The 19,971-nt window shown below is 45.1% G+C and overlaps 2 protein-coding genes across 3 annotated transcripts; one reads left to right on the top strand and one right to left on the bottom strand.

Annotated features, from left to right (window-relative positions):
- The first annotated feature begins 348 nt into the window (after positions 1 to 348).
- On the top strand, positions 349 to 8,532 carry pcnx4 (pecanex 4). Of its 2 annotated transcripts, none has more exons than XM_023994440.3 (11): positions 349 to 557; positions 1,242 to 2,008; positions 2,137 to 2,316; positions 2,500 to 3,038; positions 3,124 to 3,224; positions 3,322 to 3,444; positions 3,657 to 4,017; positions 5,654 to 5,757; positions 5,853 to 6,961; positions 7,104 to 7,290; positions 7,476 to 8,532. In XM_023994440.3, exons 2-11 carry the CDS (start codon positions 1,311 to 1,313, stop codon positions 7,725 to 7,727), a joined length of 3,654 nt encoding a protein of 1,217 aa, XP_023850208.1. In that variant the 5' UTR covers positions 349 to 557; positions 1,242 to 1,310; the 3' UTR covers positions 7,728 to 8,532. The 2 variants fall into 2 exon arrangements, with proteins under 2 accessions (XP_023850208.1, XP_023850209.1); XM_023994441.3 differs by having other exon boundaries at positions 349 to 1,034.
- A 286-nt stretch (positions 8,533 to 8,818) lies between these two features.
- LOC111969007 (dehydrogenase/reductase SDR family member 7) lies at positions 8,819 to 15,544 on the bottom strand. The gene is given in 9 exon segments (XM_070445271.1): positions 8,819 to 8,860; positions 9,763 to 9,873; positions 10,570 to 10,692; positions 10,958 to 11,040; positions 11,043 to 11,067; positions 11,146 to 11,174; positions 11,177 to 11,366; positions 14,412 to 14,536; positions 15,358 to 15,544. Coding segments are annotated over 9 exon segments (915 nt in total).
- Positions 15,545 to 19,971: the final 4,427 nt, after the last annotated feature.

Here is a 19,971-nt window from a genome sequence, read left to right as displayed (position 1 = left end):
GTCTGGAAGGTAGCGAATGGAATGGCATCAGACACCCATGTGTTTGATGTAGTTGATACCATGCTATTCCACTCCAGCCATTTCCACGAGCCCGTTCTCCCCAATTAAGGCGCCACCAACCTCCTGTGTGCTGAACAGTTGGCTAGACACTAGAGAATACTGCTTATATAATTGATGCAGCCAGATGTTAGGGTTGTTGTTTGAGTTTCGTCATGGTATAGGTGTGTGTGGGGTGGGAGCAATGACTGTAGGCTATGAATGGGTGGAGAGGATGGATAGGTGGAGTTTGTCAGATTTCTTTTTCACGGCCACTCAGTACACCAATTGGTCGAAAAGTGCAAACCCCGCCTATCCTAGTTGGAGCACACGCCCTCCTCTTGTTGTGGTTATGCTTTGTTAGCCAGCTACTGTTGTTAGCTAGCTAACTATCGTTGGTTATCACAGGGAAAGACGCATTTAGCCATCTTTTTTGTATCTTAACAAATTGCCATACTTACTATTGAAGATGAATAAGACAGCCGTTTGATTCGAAGGATATCCCTTCTCTCAATTCATAGGTAACGTTAAGTAACATAGTTAGCTAACGTTAGCTACTATAGGCACTGCAGTTTGCTAGCAATATTGGTAGTTAAATCTGAACATCTAGCGTTATTCGCCTGCTACAACGGTAGCTAGTTAATGTTATTGCGTATTTCAAGTAATATTCACTAACCTTGTGTCTGACATTCGCCAAGTAGCTAGTTAGCTACCCCCATAGATTAATGTAGCTAGCTTATATTATGTTTTATTGGTAACCTTGTTGCGCTAACGTTGCTAGCTAGCCAGGTTGCTAGCCATCATTGTTTACATTTCTGAGTCAAGGTTACTTCGTTTATACAACATCTACTGTAGCTATGCAATAATATTGACCTGACTACGAACTTAGTCACCACTATATACCACCACTAATGACACAGCCAGGCAGCCAGCTCTCTTTGTCAGCAGTTGAAAACTTAGCTAGCACACCTGTTGACAACAATGCATAGCCATGTTTGGTAGGTTGAGGGAGTTTGTTCCATTTAATTATGTGTTGTTGTTTTTTACAATACATTAGGTGTTTCATGATATTCTACATTGTTTATCAATATTTTCGTAATATACCTGGCATTGGTGTTTATTCAACTGCTGTCTTTGTATTGAGTACATTTGATCTCCTGCAGCATTAATTTTATGGCAGACAAATGACTCAAGCTGCCTCTTAGATCTTGTCCTATAGGATGACACGGAGGTGTACTGCGGCTCCGGGGAGATGACCTGCACCCCCCTAGGGCATGGTCAGGATGGGGCCAGATGTGCCCCTGCTCAATGAATACAAACAGGAGTTCTTCTGGAAGCGCTTCCCTCAGACGGTGCTGGGGGGTCCGCGCTTCAAGTTGGGCTACTGCGCCCCGCCTTATGTCTATGTCAACCAGGTGGTCTTGTTCTTGACACCATGGCTGTTAGGTGGCATTGGCACACTGCTGTGCCAGCTGCAACTGCTGGAGGAGCTCCACGCTGCCATGCTCTCTGGTCTGCTCATGCTTGGGGCAGCAGTGGGTGTGCAGGCTCTGGCACTATACGCTGCCCGCAGGAATGGCATGGTGGAGCGGCTGGGAGTGCCCAACATCCTGGCTGATGAGGAGGAGGTGGAGTTCACCCACTGTGTAGGCCCAGAGACGGTGAGGTTCATCGCCCCGGGGAAGAGGTTTGGGCTGAATGTGGTGCTTCACACCGTGCTGGCAGGGGCCCTCTGTGGCCTGGGGACATGGTATGTGCTCCTGGGCAGGTTGACTGCACTCTATGGCAGTGTGGGTGTAGCCTTGGTGGTATTTGTCCTGAGCTGGGTGACTCTGTGTACAGCGGAGTACTCCCTTATCGTCAACACGGCCACAGAGACGGCCACATTCCAGGCACAGGACACCTATGAGATCACCCCACTCACCCGACCACTCTACATATTAGCTTTCATAGCTGTGGACCTAACTGATCGGTAAGATAGAAATAACTAAATTGGCCTCAATGACTGTTCTGAAACTTGTTATGGATACATTTTCAGAGATTATTCATGACATTTTGTGACTCTTTGCATCTTGATTTTTTCCCCATGCTGGTATCCAGATTTACAGGTCCAGTGCCAGAGCTCCAGCTAACCAGTCAGGTGCTTCATGTGGTGTTCCTGGTCCTACCTCTGCTGTGGGCGCTGGGTATGTTGTCACCACTGGACGCCCTCCTCCTTTGGGGCATGGAACAGGCTCTGGTGTTCGGTTTGGGCGGCTCTCCCATGTCCAGTAACCTTAGGTATATTTTCCTTGCTACATCAGTTGTTTTTGTCAACATTTACTTTGTCAACATGTAGTTACATCTGATTATACTTGCCACTGATTAGGTTCCCTGAGATCTTTACCATATTCCTGTTTCCTTGGCATGGTTGAGCTTGAGCAGCTCTTCTCTGACTCTGTGTGCTCTCTGTCCTTCCTACAGATTGCTGGGGATGTTCGCCATGTCTGTATGTGTTACTGTTTGTACCTTCTTCATCCCGTCCACCTTGGGTGTAGTCCTCTTCTCGATGGCCATGGGGTTTCTGCTTAGTTTGGATCTCAGCCAGTTTGGGACATATTGTGGAGGAGGGTCCAGGGGAGCCTGTGGTGACAGTGGATGGCGTAGGGGGGCATCACCTGCCCCTCCCAGCTGGTTTGGCTGGCGGCTGGGCTGCAGTGAGCTGCTGCTCTACCTGGGGCTGCTGCTGGGGGCCATGACTGAGGCAGGGCTCTTACATCACTTCCTCAGTCCCTCCCAGACCCAGAACTTGGCCAGGGGTTCTCAAGATGCTGTCAGTTACCTCCTCATCACCCTTTTCATCGTCTGCTGGGCTCTCCGAGAGATCCAAGGAGCCTATGTTTTTGGAGGAGTGTTCCTCAACCCCCTGTACCCAAGAGGAATGGCCAATGTCCGGGTGTTCAAGCAGCGGAGCAGGGGTCTCCATGTGGCTGGGGCTATCAGGAGGGTGCTGCTCAATCTGGGTGAGCTCATATTTTTAATATAGAGCTTGCCCTGTCATTACTGTAAAACTATACATGCATCTTATAACTTTGTTTTACTTTGCAGTGTCTCCCTTTGCAATGGTTGCTTTCCTGGCTCTGGATGGCTCTGTTCAGCAGCTCCACACAGCCTCTCTCAGCGTGGGATTCACCCGGGCCTTCAGAATGGTACACATGGATTCTCTTATGTAGAACCTAATCCTCAGACTGTTATTAATATGATTTAGGTCATGATGATTGAGTCGTGGGTCTCTGTGTTGTGCAGGTGTGGCAGAGCTCTGAAGATGCCCTGCTCCAGATGGTGGTGGTGGTGTCAGTGAGGCTGGCTGCAGGGGACACCAGACTGCCTGGGTGGGACAGCGTGGGCACAGGGGTCCAGCTCCTTCTAGTAATAACATATTCCATGACTTCTGGCATAGAGCTAGTTAGGCATGACATTTAGTAAGGTCACAGGTTAAACATTGTCATGCTTAAGTCATTGATTCATTGTCTAGTTGTTGTTTTCCCCAGAATGTTTTTCTCCACTGAAAATAAAATCAAAGCAGTACTACTGAGTCATGGTTCAATCACACTCTTTACATCCCTCTTTGCCCTACCCAGGTGGGCCTGCTGAGTGATAGGCTGCTCCAGTTCCTGTCCAAGCTGAAGTTTGCCCTGGCCGTGCTGGTGACCTCCTGGACAGAGAAGAAACAGCGGCGCCAGTCGGCCGGGACCCTCCTGGTCCTGAACGCCTCCCTGTGTCCTCTGCTGCTCTCTGTGGTGGTCCTGTCAGCCATGCTCTCTGCTCCTTTGCTGCCCCTCTTCACCCTGCCCATCTTTCTGGTGGGCTTCCCCAGGCCTCAGCGCAGTTGGCCTGGGCCCGTGGGCACCGCCTGCCCCTGTCCAGACTCCATCTACTACCAGCAGATGAGTGGGAGCCTGGCCTGTGCTCTGAGGAGCGCCTTTGCCAGGGGATCACTTGGTTAGTGGGTCTCACTCTTTAGTTTTCTCCCTCTTACTTTCTCACGGTCTGTTTTTCTTCTTGAAGGTTTTTCCCATTCATTGGTGCCGTTAAAGTGCTTTGATATAACTGTTTAATCATTTCTAGACATGGCTTTGTGTGTGTGAAAATAATGTAGCTTATCCAAGATTTTATCATTTTTTTTGCACAAAAAAAGAAAAAAACGGACATACGTTGGTGTTCTGTTCTTACTGCTAGTGGTTGGAAAATCCTTTTCCCAACAGTAGGGTAAAAGAGTAAACTGAAAAAACCTAACGCAGTATCTCAATTAAATGATCTATGCTTTATTGTGAAATGTAAACTATTTTCCATGTTACTGATAGTATACATTTCACAGTACAAAGCCTAGATCATTATATTGATATACATTATGTGTTGAGCGTATGTTCTCAAGGTGTTAATAGTGCTCAATCACAGTGACACTGAACTTTTAGATCAGCCGGACAGGGAATGTATGCAGATGAAATAGCTGGGTGGGGGAGCCTCTTATGGTTTCAGATGAGTCGCTCAGTAGAGCCGCCCGGTATAATGCAAGCTTGCAGGATCCAGTTGTGCTTCCCGTGAAGTGATCTGAAGAAAATCACTCTGATCTGTGTTAATTACATCAATGTTTCCACACCGTTAACCTCGTAATACTCTTAATACTCTTAACCTAACTGGAGCCACTTCAAACATGTTGTTCAGTGCTCTATTTTCTGTCAGGAAGGGGGCAAGGAAAAAACAGCAAGTACAAGCTTCATTATTTATGGATTGACGACTCAAAAGAGACAAACTGCTACAGGGATGTCATCACTCCATCTTATTGTTTTCTTGGCTAGCTGGGGGTGCCTGAGCTGTGATGTATAATTTAGGCTAAGCGCTTGTTGGGTCTTGATACACACAGTAGAAAGAGGAGGGTTTGGAGTGTAGTGTTCTCTTTTTTTCTTTGCCCCCTCTGTGACATTGGGGGCTGCGCATCAGTGAGCGGGAGCGGAAAACGCACAGCGTGTCACTTCCCATCACGAGGCGGCGTCTGACTATTCCGAGACGTCGCTATGGGATATGACATTATCCTTGAGCCATGAGAACACTAGTCAAACTTGAAACAAAGCAACCGTCGCTCTGCCACTACCATTTCACAAAAAACATAAGAAGAATGAATATTTAGAGACTAGTGGAAAGTCCAGGGCAGAGAAGGAATTCAATATTTAGATCTCTGTGCAGTCAGGCGGTTTAAACTGTATCATGACCTTCCTGTACAACTGAAATGGTAAGCATCAACCTGCAGCTCATCCGGCAGCCAAGTTATCCACAGAGTCAGCCGAGAGACTCACTACTGATGCTAAATGAAAGGGCTGTGTGACCAGGAGGCACTCGTCTATGTTGTATGGACTCCAAGCTTTATCATCTCCAGACCACAGAGGACATCATCTCTCTGACTGCATGACCTATAATAATAAATTACCACTGGGATGACTGGGACCAAATCTAACACCACTCAAAGGCTGTGATGAGAATATGCTATGAGTAGAGTCAGCCTTGTCAAAAAGCTTGGCTGGGGGTAAGTGTATGAAGAAGCTGATAGGCCTAAGCTTGTTTTCTTTCCTCCCCTCGTAAGGTGCTCTGACTCCTGGCTCCCATTTCCTGGGTCGCTTCCAGGACCGTGTGGTTTGGATCATGATCTTAGAGCGAGGATATGGCTACTGTACTGTCAACATCAAGGTAGTGGTTCTTTAAATGGTTGTTATTTGTTTGAATCACTAATTTGGGGTGAACAGGCAGTGTAGACAACAGATTTGACGGTTGTTTTGTTTCAGGGTCTGGAGCTGCAGGAGACCTCGTGCCACACGGTGGAGGCTCGGAGGGTGGATGAGGTGTTTGAGGGGGCCTTTGAGCGCCCTGAGCGGCTTGGCCTCAACCAGGGGATAAACCTGCACTGGGGTAACGCCCTCACCCCATGTGCTGCCCTGCCTGTGCGCGTCTACTCCGACGCCCGCAATGTGCTTTCGGGCATCATTGACTCGCATGACAACTTGAGGAAGCTCCAGGATGACTTCCTGAAGGCCCTGGTGTGGCTGCTGCTGAGGAACTGTGTCCAGAGACTAAAGGCATTCCCCTGGGGCACTGAGGAGGGGACAGAGGGCGGAGGCAGGAAGTCCCAGTCCTCCCAGCTTGGCCAATCGACTGTCACCCAGCCTGCGGAGGCTATCATGGTGGAGTCCAACATCTCCTCTCTCAAGTTTAGACGGGACAGCTCCAGTTTGACCTCCTTTGGGGACTGGTCAGATGAGGATGACCTGTTTGGGCCTCAGCCGGCCAGGCGGACAGTGGCGTTGGTGAGTACGGAGGCCCAGCTGGGACACACAGTGCTCCAGACAGGCCCCTCGCTGCCAGGCTCTGTGGAGATGGACAGTCTGTTTGAGAACATGGCCCTCTCTGCCCTTCAGCCCTTGCAACCTCTGGGTTTGGGTCTGGGTCTGCCAGCTGTGGACAAAGGCAGGAACCCTGAAGTCCCCCCCACAAAGTCCTCCGGCACCTTGGCCCATGAAAACTTCAGTTGCCCCCACTCTGAGCTGTTCAGCCTGCCCCCTGGGTGGAGGACAGCCCCCTTGTTACCATTCCGGTTACAGCAGCTCAGGCCTTTGTTCCCTGAGGAGTGGTTTCGGTTCACTTTGGGAAGGTTGGCGCTGGCCGTTCAGGACGACGCTTCGGAGGATGTGGTCAAAGCCCTGAAGGAGGATGGGGGGCTGAGGGACCTCCATGCCCAGGTGGCACTGTCATGCCTCATCTCCCTGGGGGCAGAGTCTGCCTTCACCAGCCCCAGCTATGTGTACAGGGTGTACAGTGGGGACGTGCCTTGGACAGAGGGGCTGAAGTGGCTCTCTGAAAACAAAGACCTTTACCAGCTTGCACTTAAGGCTTTCAGGTAAAGAGGGCAGGGGTGAAACATGGGTGTAGTTTGTGCCCAACTTAAAGAATCGAAAACTTGCAAACTGGATGTGTGTTATACATATTCAATGTTTATATCCAAAGCTTGTCCCTGTAACTCCTGATCTATTTGCTTTCAGGTACAGTTTCAAGCTGCTGTTTGATCAGGCGAGTCTGGGGCCCATGGAGAGTCTTGATGAGCTATTCAGCACCCTGGAGGAGTATGAGAGGGACTGGTACATCGGCCTGGTGGCTGAGAAAGGCTGGCAGGACAGTGTCCTACAGGAGAAACCTTTCCTCTTCTCACTGGGCCATGACCTCACCATGGTAACCTTACTGACCACACTGTTTTTCTTGTTACTAAGTAACTCACTATGGTAACCTAACAAACACATGTTCTTTGGATTAGCCATAAACTTGGTCTTTGTTGGTAGTATGTATTAAGTGGTCCTGTCTTTGGCAGTGGTCAGTACAGTAAGTGACCCCTACCTGCTTGTCTCCTCTCTCCACAGGGCACTTACACAGGGCGGGTTCTGTCCCTGCAGGAGCAGCTGGTTCAGGTAGGCCATCTGAACGGGGAGGGGGTGCGTGGCCAGTGGGCTAACCTGTCCTGGGAGCTGCTCTACGCCACCAACGACGACGAGGAGCGCTACAGCATCCAGGCCCACCCCATCATGCTGAGAAACCTCACTGTCCAGGCAGCCGACCCCCCTCTGGGGTACCCCATCTACTCCTCCGTCCCACTGCACCTCCCCTGCTTCTAACACCCAAACCTCGTCCTCTCCCTGGGACCTTCAGACTCCTCTGCTGGCCCCCTATAAACACCCTGTCTATGGTTTGCCCAGCTTTATCACTGGGTAGGCCCTATGTTGTGGCCTGTATGTGTAACCCGCCTATTTCACTAGGGTATCCTAGGAGGGCACCTATAAGGCAGATCCAAACAAATGGTTTCATTCACAGCACAATACTTATGTTCAAAATATTTACGTAACTTTTCTTGTACGAATTACCAAATGTGTGGTACTAGTTCAAACAATGAAATGTGAGTGTTCTGGGAAAAATCTATATTTACAAGGGATACGTTTGTTCTGAATTATCATTCACATACTCTGGAGCAAAGAGTTATCACTTGTCAATGAAATGTTTTCTTTTTGTACTGTAACTTTAGTTGCAAATGTTTTTTGTAGTTTGTTTTTATCCAACTTATCCGTTGTACTTAAAGTGATCAGATACAACCACCTTCCGCAGAAGAAGACCGCCAACACAGTGCTCCCAATTACATGATGAACTTATCTTAAATATTTTCCCTCAAATACTGCTATGTAATGCTCCCAAAGGCAAAAAGGGACAACGAATTCGCTTTTTCGAGGATGTGCCTTGGGTTGGACTTTGCAGTCTTTAATGTGGTTAGTAATTTTTGATGCCATCCTTTTGTTTACAGTTCACTTGTTTACAGTTGAAGACAAAATTGTATTTGTCATGTTCTCCTGTATATACTGTTTTCGTATACTGTGATTTGTGTATGGTGTGTAATTGTACATACATAAAATAGATTTTTTCCCCCCAAAAGAAACCTGATCTGTTTACTGGAGATTTATCAGTGCTATAGACATTCATTACAGATTTGTGGTTAGTGCATTACCTAATTATACTTCACCTTCCAAAAAAATATCTAGGACTAATTAGAATTAAGATTATTTTTCCGTCATCCCTATTCTTCTGCCTTGTAAATAGCGCTGCCAGCCTTTTAAAGCTTCCTAAAATATTTTCCTTTCACCAAAATAGAAGAGGCAATTAACCCATTTCAATGTGGAGCTCAAGCATTAGGAATGCAACAACATCATTGAAGTCCTCTTCAGGAAGTCTTGGGGTTTGTAAAGTAAGCAGAGTCTGCATCCTGTAAGAGAGTGCTTCATTTAAAAAAGAAAAAGATTTTTAAATGCAGATAGCCGCAGCGTTTTATGTCCTGGGAAGATACTGTCAATCAAGAAACAAGTTGAGGCTTTTGATAAAATATTAGATGGCATCTGCACACTAAACTTGTTAATTAAGTTGCCTTTGTGGAATGTTTAATGACACGTTTGACAGTGTGCATTTTCTTTCCATCTTATCTTTGCTTTATCTTGGCCAGGTCGCAGTTGTAAATGAGAACTTGTTCTCAACTGTCCTACCTGGTTAAATAAAGGTGAAATATATATATTTTTATAATTCTTAGACATACCCGTCTTGAGCATTTCTACAACACAACTGAACCAAAGGGTGACATTGTCCATCCAAACCCTGACACTAAAATGTCTGGTCAGTCAGAACATGACCTTTCTGCGTGGCCCTCAGCTGTCACTGTCTGGCAGAGGCCACCAGACGTAGTGGTCAGTAAGTCAGTTAGTGCCGCTGGGAAGCAGTCATGCTCACTGCTATACCCTGGGTAGTGCCCACCCCCTTCTCTTTATCACACTGAAGCAAGGTCAGTAACAGCTGAGCCCCCCAGCTGCTAAGAGACAGCTCTAAATAGTGTCTGCCACACTCTGCTTTCCTCAAGTATTTTCAGACTGTTCACACAGAGTCCCCCTATCCATGGCTTGGAGAGGCAAGGTACACCTTAGAAAATGTGACAGCAAGCCCATGTATGAACAATGCCTAGTGTGATTCACCCATTCTGTCAGTGCTGGTCCTCCGTGTAATACATTGAGCTCTGAGTTATAGTCATTCTATAAGCAAGACAAAAAATGTATAGTGTGCGACTCAAAAACCACATTTCTAATCGACATGTTGAGAGACCTACAATAAACCAATACAAACCAGGCCAACCTTGAAGTTCTGCACCCTCTTCCTGCCCAGTACATCAGTGATGAACCAGGCCCAGATGGGAGCATACTGCCACACATAGTTGAACAGCAGAACATATTTATGCTGCAGTAGTTTATGTGTCGGGGGGCTAGGGTCAGTTTGTTATATCTGGAGTACTTCTGTCTTATTCGGTGTCCTGTGTGAATTTAAGTATGCTCTCTCTAATTCTCTCTTTCTCTCTCTCTCTCGGAGGACCTGAGCCCTAGGACCATGCGTCAGGACTACCTGGCATGATGACTCCTTGCTGTCCCCAGTCCACCTGGCCGTGCTGCTGCTCCAGTTTCAACTGTTCTGCCTGCGGCTATGGAACCCTGACCTGTTCACCGGACGTGCTACCTGTCCCAGACCTGCTGTTTTCAACTCTCTAGAGACCGCAGGAGCGGTAGAGATACTCTTAATGATCGGCTATGAAAAGCCAACTGACATTTATTCCTGAGGTGCTGACTTGCTGCACCCTCGACAACTACTGTGATTATTATTATTTGACCATGCTGGTCATTTATGAACATTTGAACATCTTGGCCATGTTCTGTTATAATCTCCACCCGGCACAGCCAGAAGAGGACTGGCCACCCCTCAGCCTGGTTCCTCTCTAGGTTTCTTCCTAGGTTTTGGCCTTTCTAGGGAGTTTTTCCTAGCCACCGTGCTTCTACACCTGCATTGCTTGCTGTTTGGGGTTTTAGGCTGGGTTTCTGTACAGCACTTTGAGATATCAGCTGATGTAAGAAGGGCTATATAAATAAATTTGATTTGATTAACAGTCTACCAGGCGATACACATCTCCTTGGCGCCATTGGTTATACCCACCAGGATGAGACACACACAACGACTAGTAGACATCTTGTGTTGTTGGTCCCCAGCAGTGAGAATGGCCTTAGATAGGAAAGGGATGAGAAGTAAATTCATGTTAATTAAATTAACACTTTCACAAAAATGCATGGTCACCTGAATGACAATTATTTGAAGGACCATTGGCTTTCCAATGAATGTGTGTCTGTGACATCTTGACAAGAACAACATTTGTGATGCAATTGTAATGTGTCCAATGTCAATCAAACATTCAGTATGAATTCAGCAAAAATGTAATATGCGAGTTAAACCTTTTAATGAATTCTCACAAATTTGCAGTGAAACCCATCTTTCACACTTCCTCTGTGAAAGTGTTCTGGGCTATCTGTGACAGTACAGGCCCTGGACATACTGTGCTGATGAGTATCCTTGGGAAGTCAACTCTGGGCAAAGATAATTGAAGAAGCCCTGTGGACAGAAGTGATTATTATCTCATGTCTCACTCAATGTATGTGTCTAGATGGTGCAGCCCATGATTGAGCTCACTCGAAGAGCATGTTAACTGGTAGAGTATCACAGTTGCCAGGGGTGCTGCTTACAGTCACTACACTGCATGAGCCTCGCTGCATCATGTGGGGCAACACCTGCTTGGTGAATGACACTGTGCCCAGGAAGTTGTGTTCCATCAGGACCTGGTACACATCTACACTGGTCTCCAGGGACAGAGAATGCTGGCTGCGGCCACCATTGTTAATCAGGATGTCAATCTGAATGGGCATAGAGAGGGAGATAGGAACAAAGCAAGCCAGCGTAGACAGATGGGATGAGTCATGACTCATATCACCAATTATCTTTTTTCTTTTTTAAGGAATTAATTAAATGTATTCATTATACACAGGTAGGATATTCAAATACTGTCATGGGTATAACACAAAAAAAACACACCCAGAATAAGAGAATAAGAAAACACAGTCTATTTTCGGCTGGTGCTAAGGAGCCGCAAGTGTCAAACGCACATTTCTTTGCAATTTTGTCATGTAAAAACTGGCGCACTAGCATTTTCCACCCCTTACGCCAGGTTCGGCATTTTACCCATCTAACATCAGCTTGCTTGCTTTGTGGTGGGAGGGATGGAAATATTTGAGGTGTGTCCTTAAAAACATGCACCAATATGCCAATTTCAGTCAGAGCAACTGAAATATTGAGAATTTATTTGACCAAGAAAGATGCCTAAATCTCAGTTAAATCATCCAAGGGAGCTAAACAGCGCCTCTCTTTCTCAGTATGTGTACACCATGTATCTGATGCTGTCAGGACCAAATTATTATGGCATGTCATACTATTTCTGGCCAGACAGCATCAGATACATGGGCAACATATAGGCCGTGTCTAGACTTGACAGTTCATGCAGCTTTAGTATTCTGATTAGAGTTCTGATCACGGAATTCTGAACGTGTCATTCGTCTACACTTACTTTAACGTGTCATTCGTTTACACTTACACTTTAAATGTGTCTACCGTGTCCACAGTGTGTCCGGATAACCTTTTCCTCGGCTATATTAAAATCCCAGTATGCATCCTACAAGTGGTGGAATAGGCAAAATATAATAGTTTAGTTTATTAATTCGACCATTAAAAAAAAAAACAAGCACACATAAAACTTGAAAAATCCATACATACACATGAGTAAAATCATAGAAGATAACACACAATAAAGTCTGGGACTTATTCCATTGTGGTCCACTCTGAGGCTCCAGTATACAAGAAAGTACCTTTCCCAGCATTACTCCTGAACCTGTATAAGCACACATTAGCAACATCTGATCTGGTGCAGTGATTGTGTGTGTCCCTAACATCCTGAGCGCTCTGGAGCAGGATTTAATGAAGGATCTCTCTGTACTTTGCTCCGTTCACCTTTCCCTCGATTCTGACTAGTTTCCCAGTCCCTGCCACTGAAAAACATCCCCACAGCATGATGCTGCCACCACCATGCATCACCGTAGGGATGGTGCCAGGTTTCCTCCAGATGTGGCGCTTGGCATTCAGGCCAAAGCCTGGTTTCATCAGACCAGAGAATCTTGTTTCCCATGGTCAGAGTCCTTTAGATGCTTTTGGCAAACTCCAAGCGGGCTCCATGTGCCTTTTACTGAGGAGTGGTTTCCGTCTGGCCACTCTACCATAAAGGCCTAATTGGTGGAGCGCTGCAGAGATGGCTGTCCTTCTGGAGCTCTGTCAGAATGACCATCGGGTTCTTGGTCACCTCCCTGACCAAGGCCCTTCTCCCGATTGCCCAGTTTGGCTGGGAGGCCAGCTCTAGGAAGTCTTGGCGGTTCCAAACTTCATCCATTTAAGAATGATGGCGGCCACTGTGTTCTTGGGGACCTTCAATCCTGCAGAAATGTTTTGGTACCCTTTCCCAGATCTGTACTTTGACACAATCCTGTCTCGGAGCTCTACGGACAATTCCTTCAACCTCATGGCTTGGTTTTTGCTCTGACATGCACTGTCAACTGTGGGACCTTACATAGACAGGTGTGTGCATTTCCAAATCATGTCCAATCAATTGCATTTACCACAGATGGACTCCAATCAAGTTATAGAAACATCTCAAGGATGATCCATGGAAACAGGATGCACCTGAGCTCAATTTCGAGTCTCATAGCAAAGGGTCTGAATACTTATGTGAATAAGGTATGTTTTTTATTTTTAATACATTTTCAAAAATTTCTGAAAGCCTGTTTTTGCTTCGTCATTATGGGGTTTTGTACTTAGATTGATAAGGATTTTTTAAAATCAATTTTAGAATAAGGCTGTAAATAAAGTAATAAAATGTGGAAAAGGGAAGTGGTCTGAATACTTCCCGAATGCACTGTATACCACACACACATTGCTAAAGTAGACATTAACACTTTCTCTTTATATTGGATCTTTTTCAAGCTCCTGTGAAAAGTTTGGATGTGTGCAAAAACCCTCCATAGTCTATGTTGTCTTAGGCCTAATATTACACGCCCCCGGGGAGCAATTATGGTGCCTGTAACTGTATTTAGATTACTTTAAAATAAGTTGTTTTGTTGTATTAGACTTTGATTAGAATTATTCAGTGTCTTTTTAGATCTTATGAATAGTGAATTTAATCTTGATTATTGACACCGTTTGGTCTATGGCTCAGACATAATGCATTTTAGGCCTACTGTAGGCTTATGTCAGTGTAAATGCTATGTAAGAATATATTTCCATATTGAAGCCATGCATTTAATTAGAACAATGTGGACTGCAAACATGTTCAACATATTTAGCAAATATGGGATATCCTATATTTTGTTATTTTGTTTCTGTAGGCTATAATGGACTAATATTCTAATTGGAATTGATGACAACACAATACATAAAATACTAAATACACGGATTAAAGCAACCACATATTTAGCCATGGAGCACATAATTCTGGTTGTGAAAATAGCACAAATATTTCTGACACACCCCCAAACCTATATCACCTCCAGCACTAAGATTTACCATTGCGTTAGGCTTTGTAATATAGAGCCCTTAGAATAAGACAACACATCTAATAAGACTGAGCTGTACTGGACTTAGCCTTGAATTCCATTTTCATGTTGAGCATGTGCATTGAATACAATGTCTTGTCTTTTAAATAAGTAAGGCCAGTCTGGCCAGACTATTAAGTAAATGCTAAGAAACTATGTCCTACATGACTAATGCCTGGTTACTTCTTAAACCTTGATTGAGTGGTTAATCAATTGGAAATTGTCAGACACTAAATTGAGTTGAATTAAGCTTACTTAAAATCCCACTGAAATAAAGAGTGATAAGGGAGAGCTATAAATTGCCAAATTGCTGGATAACAGTTTTAGTTTTTGCCTCTCCAGCAAATCAAGTGGAAGTACAAGAATATGCTTCTCTTGTAAATTGGAGCGCTCTTGGGGAAGAAACATTTCAAATGTTGTTAACTGCTCAGGAATTGAGGGGCTAGGTGTATAAAATCACAATTACTACTGTGAATGTATTGAAGTGGTAGACTATGAAATGTTTCATTCTTAAGAGTAAAGTTAATTTTCTTGATTTATTTTATTTAACCTTTATTTAACTAGGCAAGTCAGTTAAGAACAAATTCTTATTTACAATGACGGCTTACCAAAAGACAAAAGGCCTCCTGCGGGGACGGGGGCCTGAGATTAAAATAAATAAATAAATACAATATAAATATAGAACAAAACAGACATCACAACAAGAGAGACACAACACTACATAAAGAGAGACCTAAGACAACAACATAACAGCAAAACATAACAACACAGCATGGTAGCAACACAACATGACAACAACATGGTAGCAACACAAAAACATGGTACAAACATTATTGGCCAAAGTCAACAACACAAAGGTCAAGATGGTAGAGACAACAATACATCATACAAAGCAGCCACAACTGTCAGTTAGAGTGTCCATGATTGAGTCTTTGAACGAAGAGATTGAGATAAAACTGTCCAGTTTGAGTGTTTGTTGCAGCTCGTTCCAGTCGCTAGCTGCAGCGAACTGAAAAGAGGAGCAACCCAGGGATGTGTGTGCTTTGGGGACCTTTAACAGAATGAGACTGGCAGAACAGGTATTGTATGTGGAGAATGAGAGCTGCAGTAGATATCTCAGATAGGGGGGAGTAAGGTCTAAGAGGGTTTAATCAAGCAATGGTGTGCAAGAGCATGTGTGGCCTTCATTAGACTGCAGAACCTTCTCACTCACCCAAACAGTGACGTTTCACCCGATCCAACTCATCCACACAGCGGGCTGATAGAATCAGACGAGACCCACATCCAGCTAGTTGGTAAGCCAGCTCCTCCCCTATACCACTGGAGGCTCCAGTGAAAAACACCACCAGTCCTTTCAACTTGGTCTCTAGATAGGCTACAGTAGGGTGTTCACTGTTCATTCACCATTCTATTTGAAGGGAAATAGAATGGTGAATGAAGAGATTAGGCTGGTTCCACCAAGCTAGGGTTCTTCAACCTCTGACCTGAAAATACTGAGAAACAATACCACAGACAAAGATTATGGATATACTGACAAGAAGATACATGTCTCTCTCTGCCCTAACAATGGGAGTTGTTGTCCACAAAGCGGCACTACGGGCTGTCTAGCTCCCGCCTACCCTTTCTTTTGATTGGTGGATACATCTCATTATTGTAATCCTTTTTTAAATATTTGATGAGAGAGATGCTATGCTACTAGCCTCAGTCGCTCTTCCTCTCTGCTACAGCCTTGTTTGAGGGTGCTGGTGGATGGTCATATTGTTTCATAGTACAGTTGTGGCTTTCATATGCCCTATTACCTGGCCTCATTTATCAATATTGCATGGAAACTATTCTAAAACACTACTTAAGAACTGAATTTAAAATGGTCAAAGCATAGAAAAAGTATGATTTATCAAACAATCCTATCAGTGTCTTACACACGCCGGTAGGAGAAAATAATAGATAAATACCAATTGTGCTCAGCCTCTTCTTCTTTGGTATTATGGCGGTCGGCAAACAAATATTATAGGTGCATGCCGCCACCTACTGTATTGGCTGTGTATCAGCCTACTATTCTGTAGTATGAATTAATTACACTTTGTGAAAAAATTGCCTTACCAACTAACCCTACACCCATTAAAACCTCATCACTACTCCACTACATTGGCCCTATCTGATCCTACACCAGGCCATCAGCCTGGGAGGATGGGACACCATTGTTCAAAACAGATTGTACTGCAGAAGAGTTACAATCTCGTACACCAGGTACTTTTCTACAGCTGCCACCACAACATCCATCCTCTGTGATTTACGTTCCATTCCTGCGGTACAGTTGACAACCATGGCCATGGAACCATCTTCCTCTACTACTCTCTTCACTGCCTCAGCATACGACACCTTATGCACTACTCTGATCCTGGCAACCTCAACCTGCTTTTCTCTCACCGGACACCTCTGATCTTCAGCACCATGAGTACTCATACAGTTTACACACACAACTTTTTCCACTGATACTACACATTCCTTTGTCTCATATCCTCCTGCATACTTCTCACATCTAGGAATCTCCCTCCTGCACCCTACTGCCACATGACAACAAAAGCTCTCCTGGGATAACTGACCCATCCTAACTTGACTTGATCTGGTAAAAACATTCAAACTCAGTAGTACAGGCAGTGTCTTCTCTGTTTCAGACACCGGGAATCTTCAACTTCAGTCGGTCCTTGTCAACACTTAACGCCACTCCAGGTATCACTCCTTTCAATGGCACCATGCTCCTGAGAGGAAAGCAAATCACAGTTCTTGTCTCCAGTCATGTGGTGCGAAGCGCATACTCCCTCTGGATGGCAGAAACACACAAAAAATCTACACAATTCCCCTTACAGTCACTTTCACCAACCTCTTCTCCATCCAACCTGACATCACATGTGGATCAGCCATAAGGCAAGGATCCATTCTCTCCAAAGAATCTCACACACTGGGCAAAAAAACATCTTTATTACCATTAGGAAGAGGCTCAAACTCTGTGATCTTCACCGCACCTGACACCGCAGTTAATTCATCCTCACTCTCATCATGTTCAATTTCCGACTTTTTACCGCCCTCAATGGGTTCCCCTGACTGCCATCTTGTCTCTCTCTTTTCAGCCTCAGTGCTAGTGCACAACCATGGCAGTTTTCATTTCGAAACGCCCCTAATTAACCAAATATTGTCAAAATCATCCCGGTACCATGATATACAAGGGCACAATCCAAAATAGTTAAGAAAAAAAACTTTACGAGACTGAAATAGAGGTGCTAGCGTCAGAGATTGAGTACAACCAAAATGTTTTATTTGGCTCGCTCAGTTGTGGCTTGACCAGTAAAAATAAAAAAGGACCATTAGGATAACTCAAGTTGCTTTAGCAATGGAAAATATACTTCAAATGAGTAAGCAACACTCACCAATAAGCCTTGCATACAAATCAAATCAAATTTATTTATATAGCCCTTCGTACATCAGCTGATATCTCAAAGTGCTGTACAGAAACCCAGCCTAAAACCCCAAACAGCAAGCAATGCAGGTGTAGAAGCACGGTGGTTAGGAAGAACTCCCTAGAAAGGCCAAAACCTAGGAAAAAACCTAGAGAGGAACCAGGCTATGAGGGGTGGCCAGTCCTCTTCTGGCTGTGCCGGGTGGAGATTATAACAGAACATGGCCAAGATGTTCAAATGTTCATAAATGACCAGGCATTGGTCAAATAATAATAATCACAGTAGTTGTCGAGGGTGCAGCAAGTCAGCACCTCAGGAGTAAATGTCAGTTGGCTTTTCATAGCCGATCATTAAGAGTATCTCTACCGCTCCTGCGTCTCTAGAGCATTGAAAACAGCAGGTCTGGGACAGGTAGCACATCCGGTGAACAGGTCAGGGTTCCATAGCCGCAGGCAGAACAGTTGAAACTGGAGCAGCAGCACGGCCAGGTGGACTGGGACAGCAAGGAGTCATCATGCCAGGTAGTCCTGACGCATGGTCCTAGGGCTCAGGTCCTCCGAGAGAGAGAAAAGAAAGAGAGAGAGAATTAGAGAGAGCATACTTAAATTCACACAGGACACCGGATAAGACAGGAGAAGTACTCCAGATATAACAAACTGACCCTAGCCCCCGACACATAAACTACTGCAGCATAAATACTGGAGGCTGAGACAGGAGAGGTCAGGAGACACTGTGGCCCCATTCGATGATACCCCGGACAGGGCCAAACAGGAAGGATATACCCCACCCACTTTGCCAAAGCACAGCCCCCACACAACTAGAGGGATATCTTCAACCACCAACTTACCATCCTGAGACAAGGCCGAGTATAGCCACAAAAGATCTCCGCCACGGCACAAACCAAGGGGGGGGGGGGGGGGGGGGGGGCGCCAACCCAGACATGAAGATCACGTCAGTGACTCAACCCACTCAAGTGATGCACCCCTCCTAGGGACGGCATGAAAGAGCACCAGTAAGCCAGTGACTCAGCCCCTGTAATAGTTTTAGAGGCAGAGAAACCCCAGTGGAGAGAGGGAACCGGCCAGGCAGAGACAGCAAGGGCGGTTCTGTTGCTCCAGAGCCTTTCCGTTCACCTTCACACTCCTGGGCCAGACTACACTCAATCATATGACCCACTGAAGAGATAAGTCTTCAGTAAAGACTTAAAGTTTGAGACCGAGTCTGCGTCTCTCACATGGGTAGGCAGACCATTCCATAAAAATTGAGATCTATAGAGAAAGCCCTGCCTCCAGCTTTAGCTTAGAAATTCTAGGGACAATTAGGAGGCCTGCGTCTTGTGACTGTAGCGTACGTGTAGGTACAGGTATGTACGGCAGGACCAAATCGGAAAGATAGGTAGGAGCAAGCCCATGTAACGCTTTGTAGGTTAACAGTAAAACCTTGAAATCAGCTCTTGCTTTAACAGGCAGCCAGTGTAGGGAGGCTAGCACTGGAGTAATATGATCACATTTTTTGGTTCTAGTCAGGATTTCTAGCAGCCGTATTTAGCACTAACTGAAGTTTATTTAGTGCTTTATCCGAGTAGCCGGAAAGTAGAACATTGCAGTAGTCTAACCTAGAAGTAACAAAAGCATGGATTAATCTTTCTGCATCATTTTTGGACAGACAAATTCGGATTTTTGCAATGTTACGTAGATGGAAAAAAGCTGTCCTTGAAACAGTCTTGATATGTTCGTCAAAAAAGAGATCAGGGTCCAGAGTAACGCCGAGGTCCTTCACAGTTTTATTTGAGACGACCTCACAACCATCAAGATTTATTGTCAGATTCAACAGAAGATCTCTTTGTTTCTTGGGACCTAGAACAAGCATCTCTGTTTTGTCCGAGTTTAAAAGTAGAATGTTTTCAGCCATCCACTTCCTTATATCTGAAACACAGGCTTCTAGCGAGGGCAATTTTTGGGGCTTCACCGTGTTTCATTGAAATGTACAGCTGTGTGTCATCCGCATAGCAGTGAAAGTTAATATATGTTTTCGAATGACATCCCCAAGAGGGTAAAATATATAGTGAAAACAATAGTGGTCCTCAAAACGGAACCTTGAGGAACACCGAAATGTACAGTAGATTTGTCAGAGGACAAACCATTCACAGAGAACAAACTTATATCTTTCCGACAGATAAGATCTAAACCAGGCCAGAACTTGTCCGTGTACGACCAATTTGGGTTTCCAATCTCTCCAAAAGAATGTGGTGATCGATGGTATCAAAGGCAGCACTAAGGTCTAGTAGCACTGTTATGCTGGTGAATGAGGACCCAAAAGCGACGTAATAGAAACAGAGTCTTTATTCCAGTATTAAACAAACAATGATTCTC

The sequence above is a fragment of the Salvelinus sp. IW2-2015 genome, linkage group LG9 (genome assembly GCF_002910315.2).
Source record: "Salvelinus sp. IW2-2015 linkage group LG9, ASM291031v2, whole genome shotgun sequence".
NCBI classification, from domain to species: Eukaryota; Metazoa; Chordata; class Actinopteri; order Salmoniformes; family Salmonidae; genus Salvelinus; species Salvelinus sp. IW2-2015.
This window is presented reverse-complemented; position numbering and strand designations above follow the sequence as displayed.

Coding starts and splice junctions, on each gene's coding strand:
- pcnx4 (XM_023994440.3), top strand. CDS start 1,311: ATGGTCAGGATGGGGCCAGATGTGCCCCTGCTCAATGAATACAAACAG. Junction 6,962..7,103: donor CTTGCACTTAAGGCTTTCAG/GTAAAGAGGGCA, acceptor ATTTGCTTTCAG/GTACAGTTTCAAGCTGCTGT. Junction 7,291..7,475: donor TGGGCCATGACCTCACCATG/GTAACCTTACTG, acceptor CTCTCTCCACAG/GGCACTTACACAGGGCGGGT.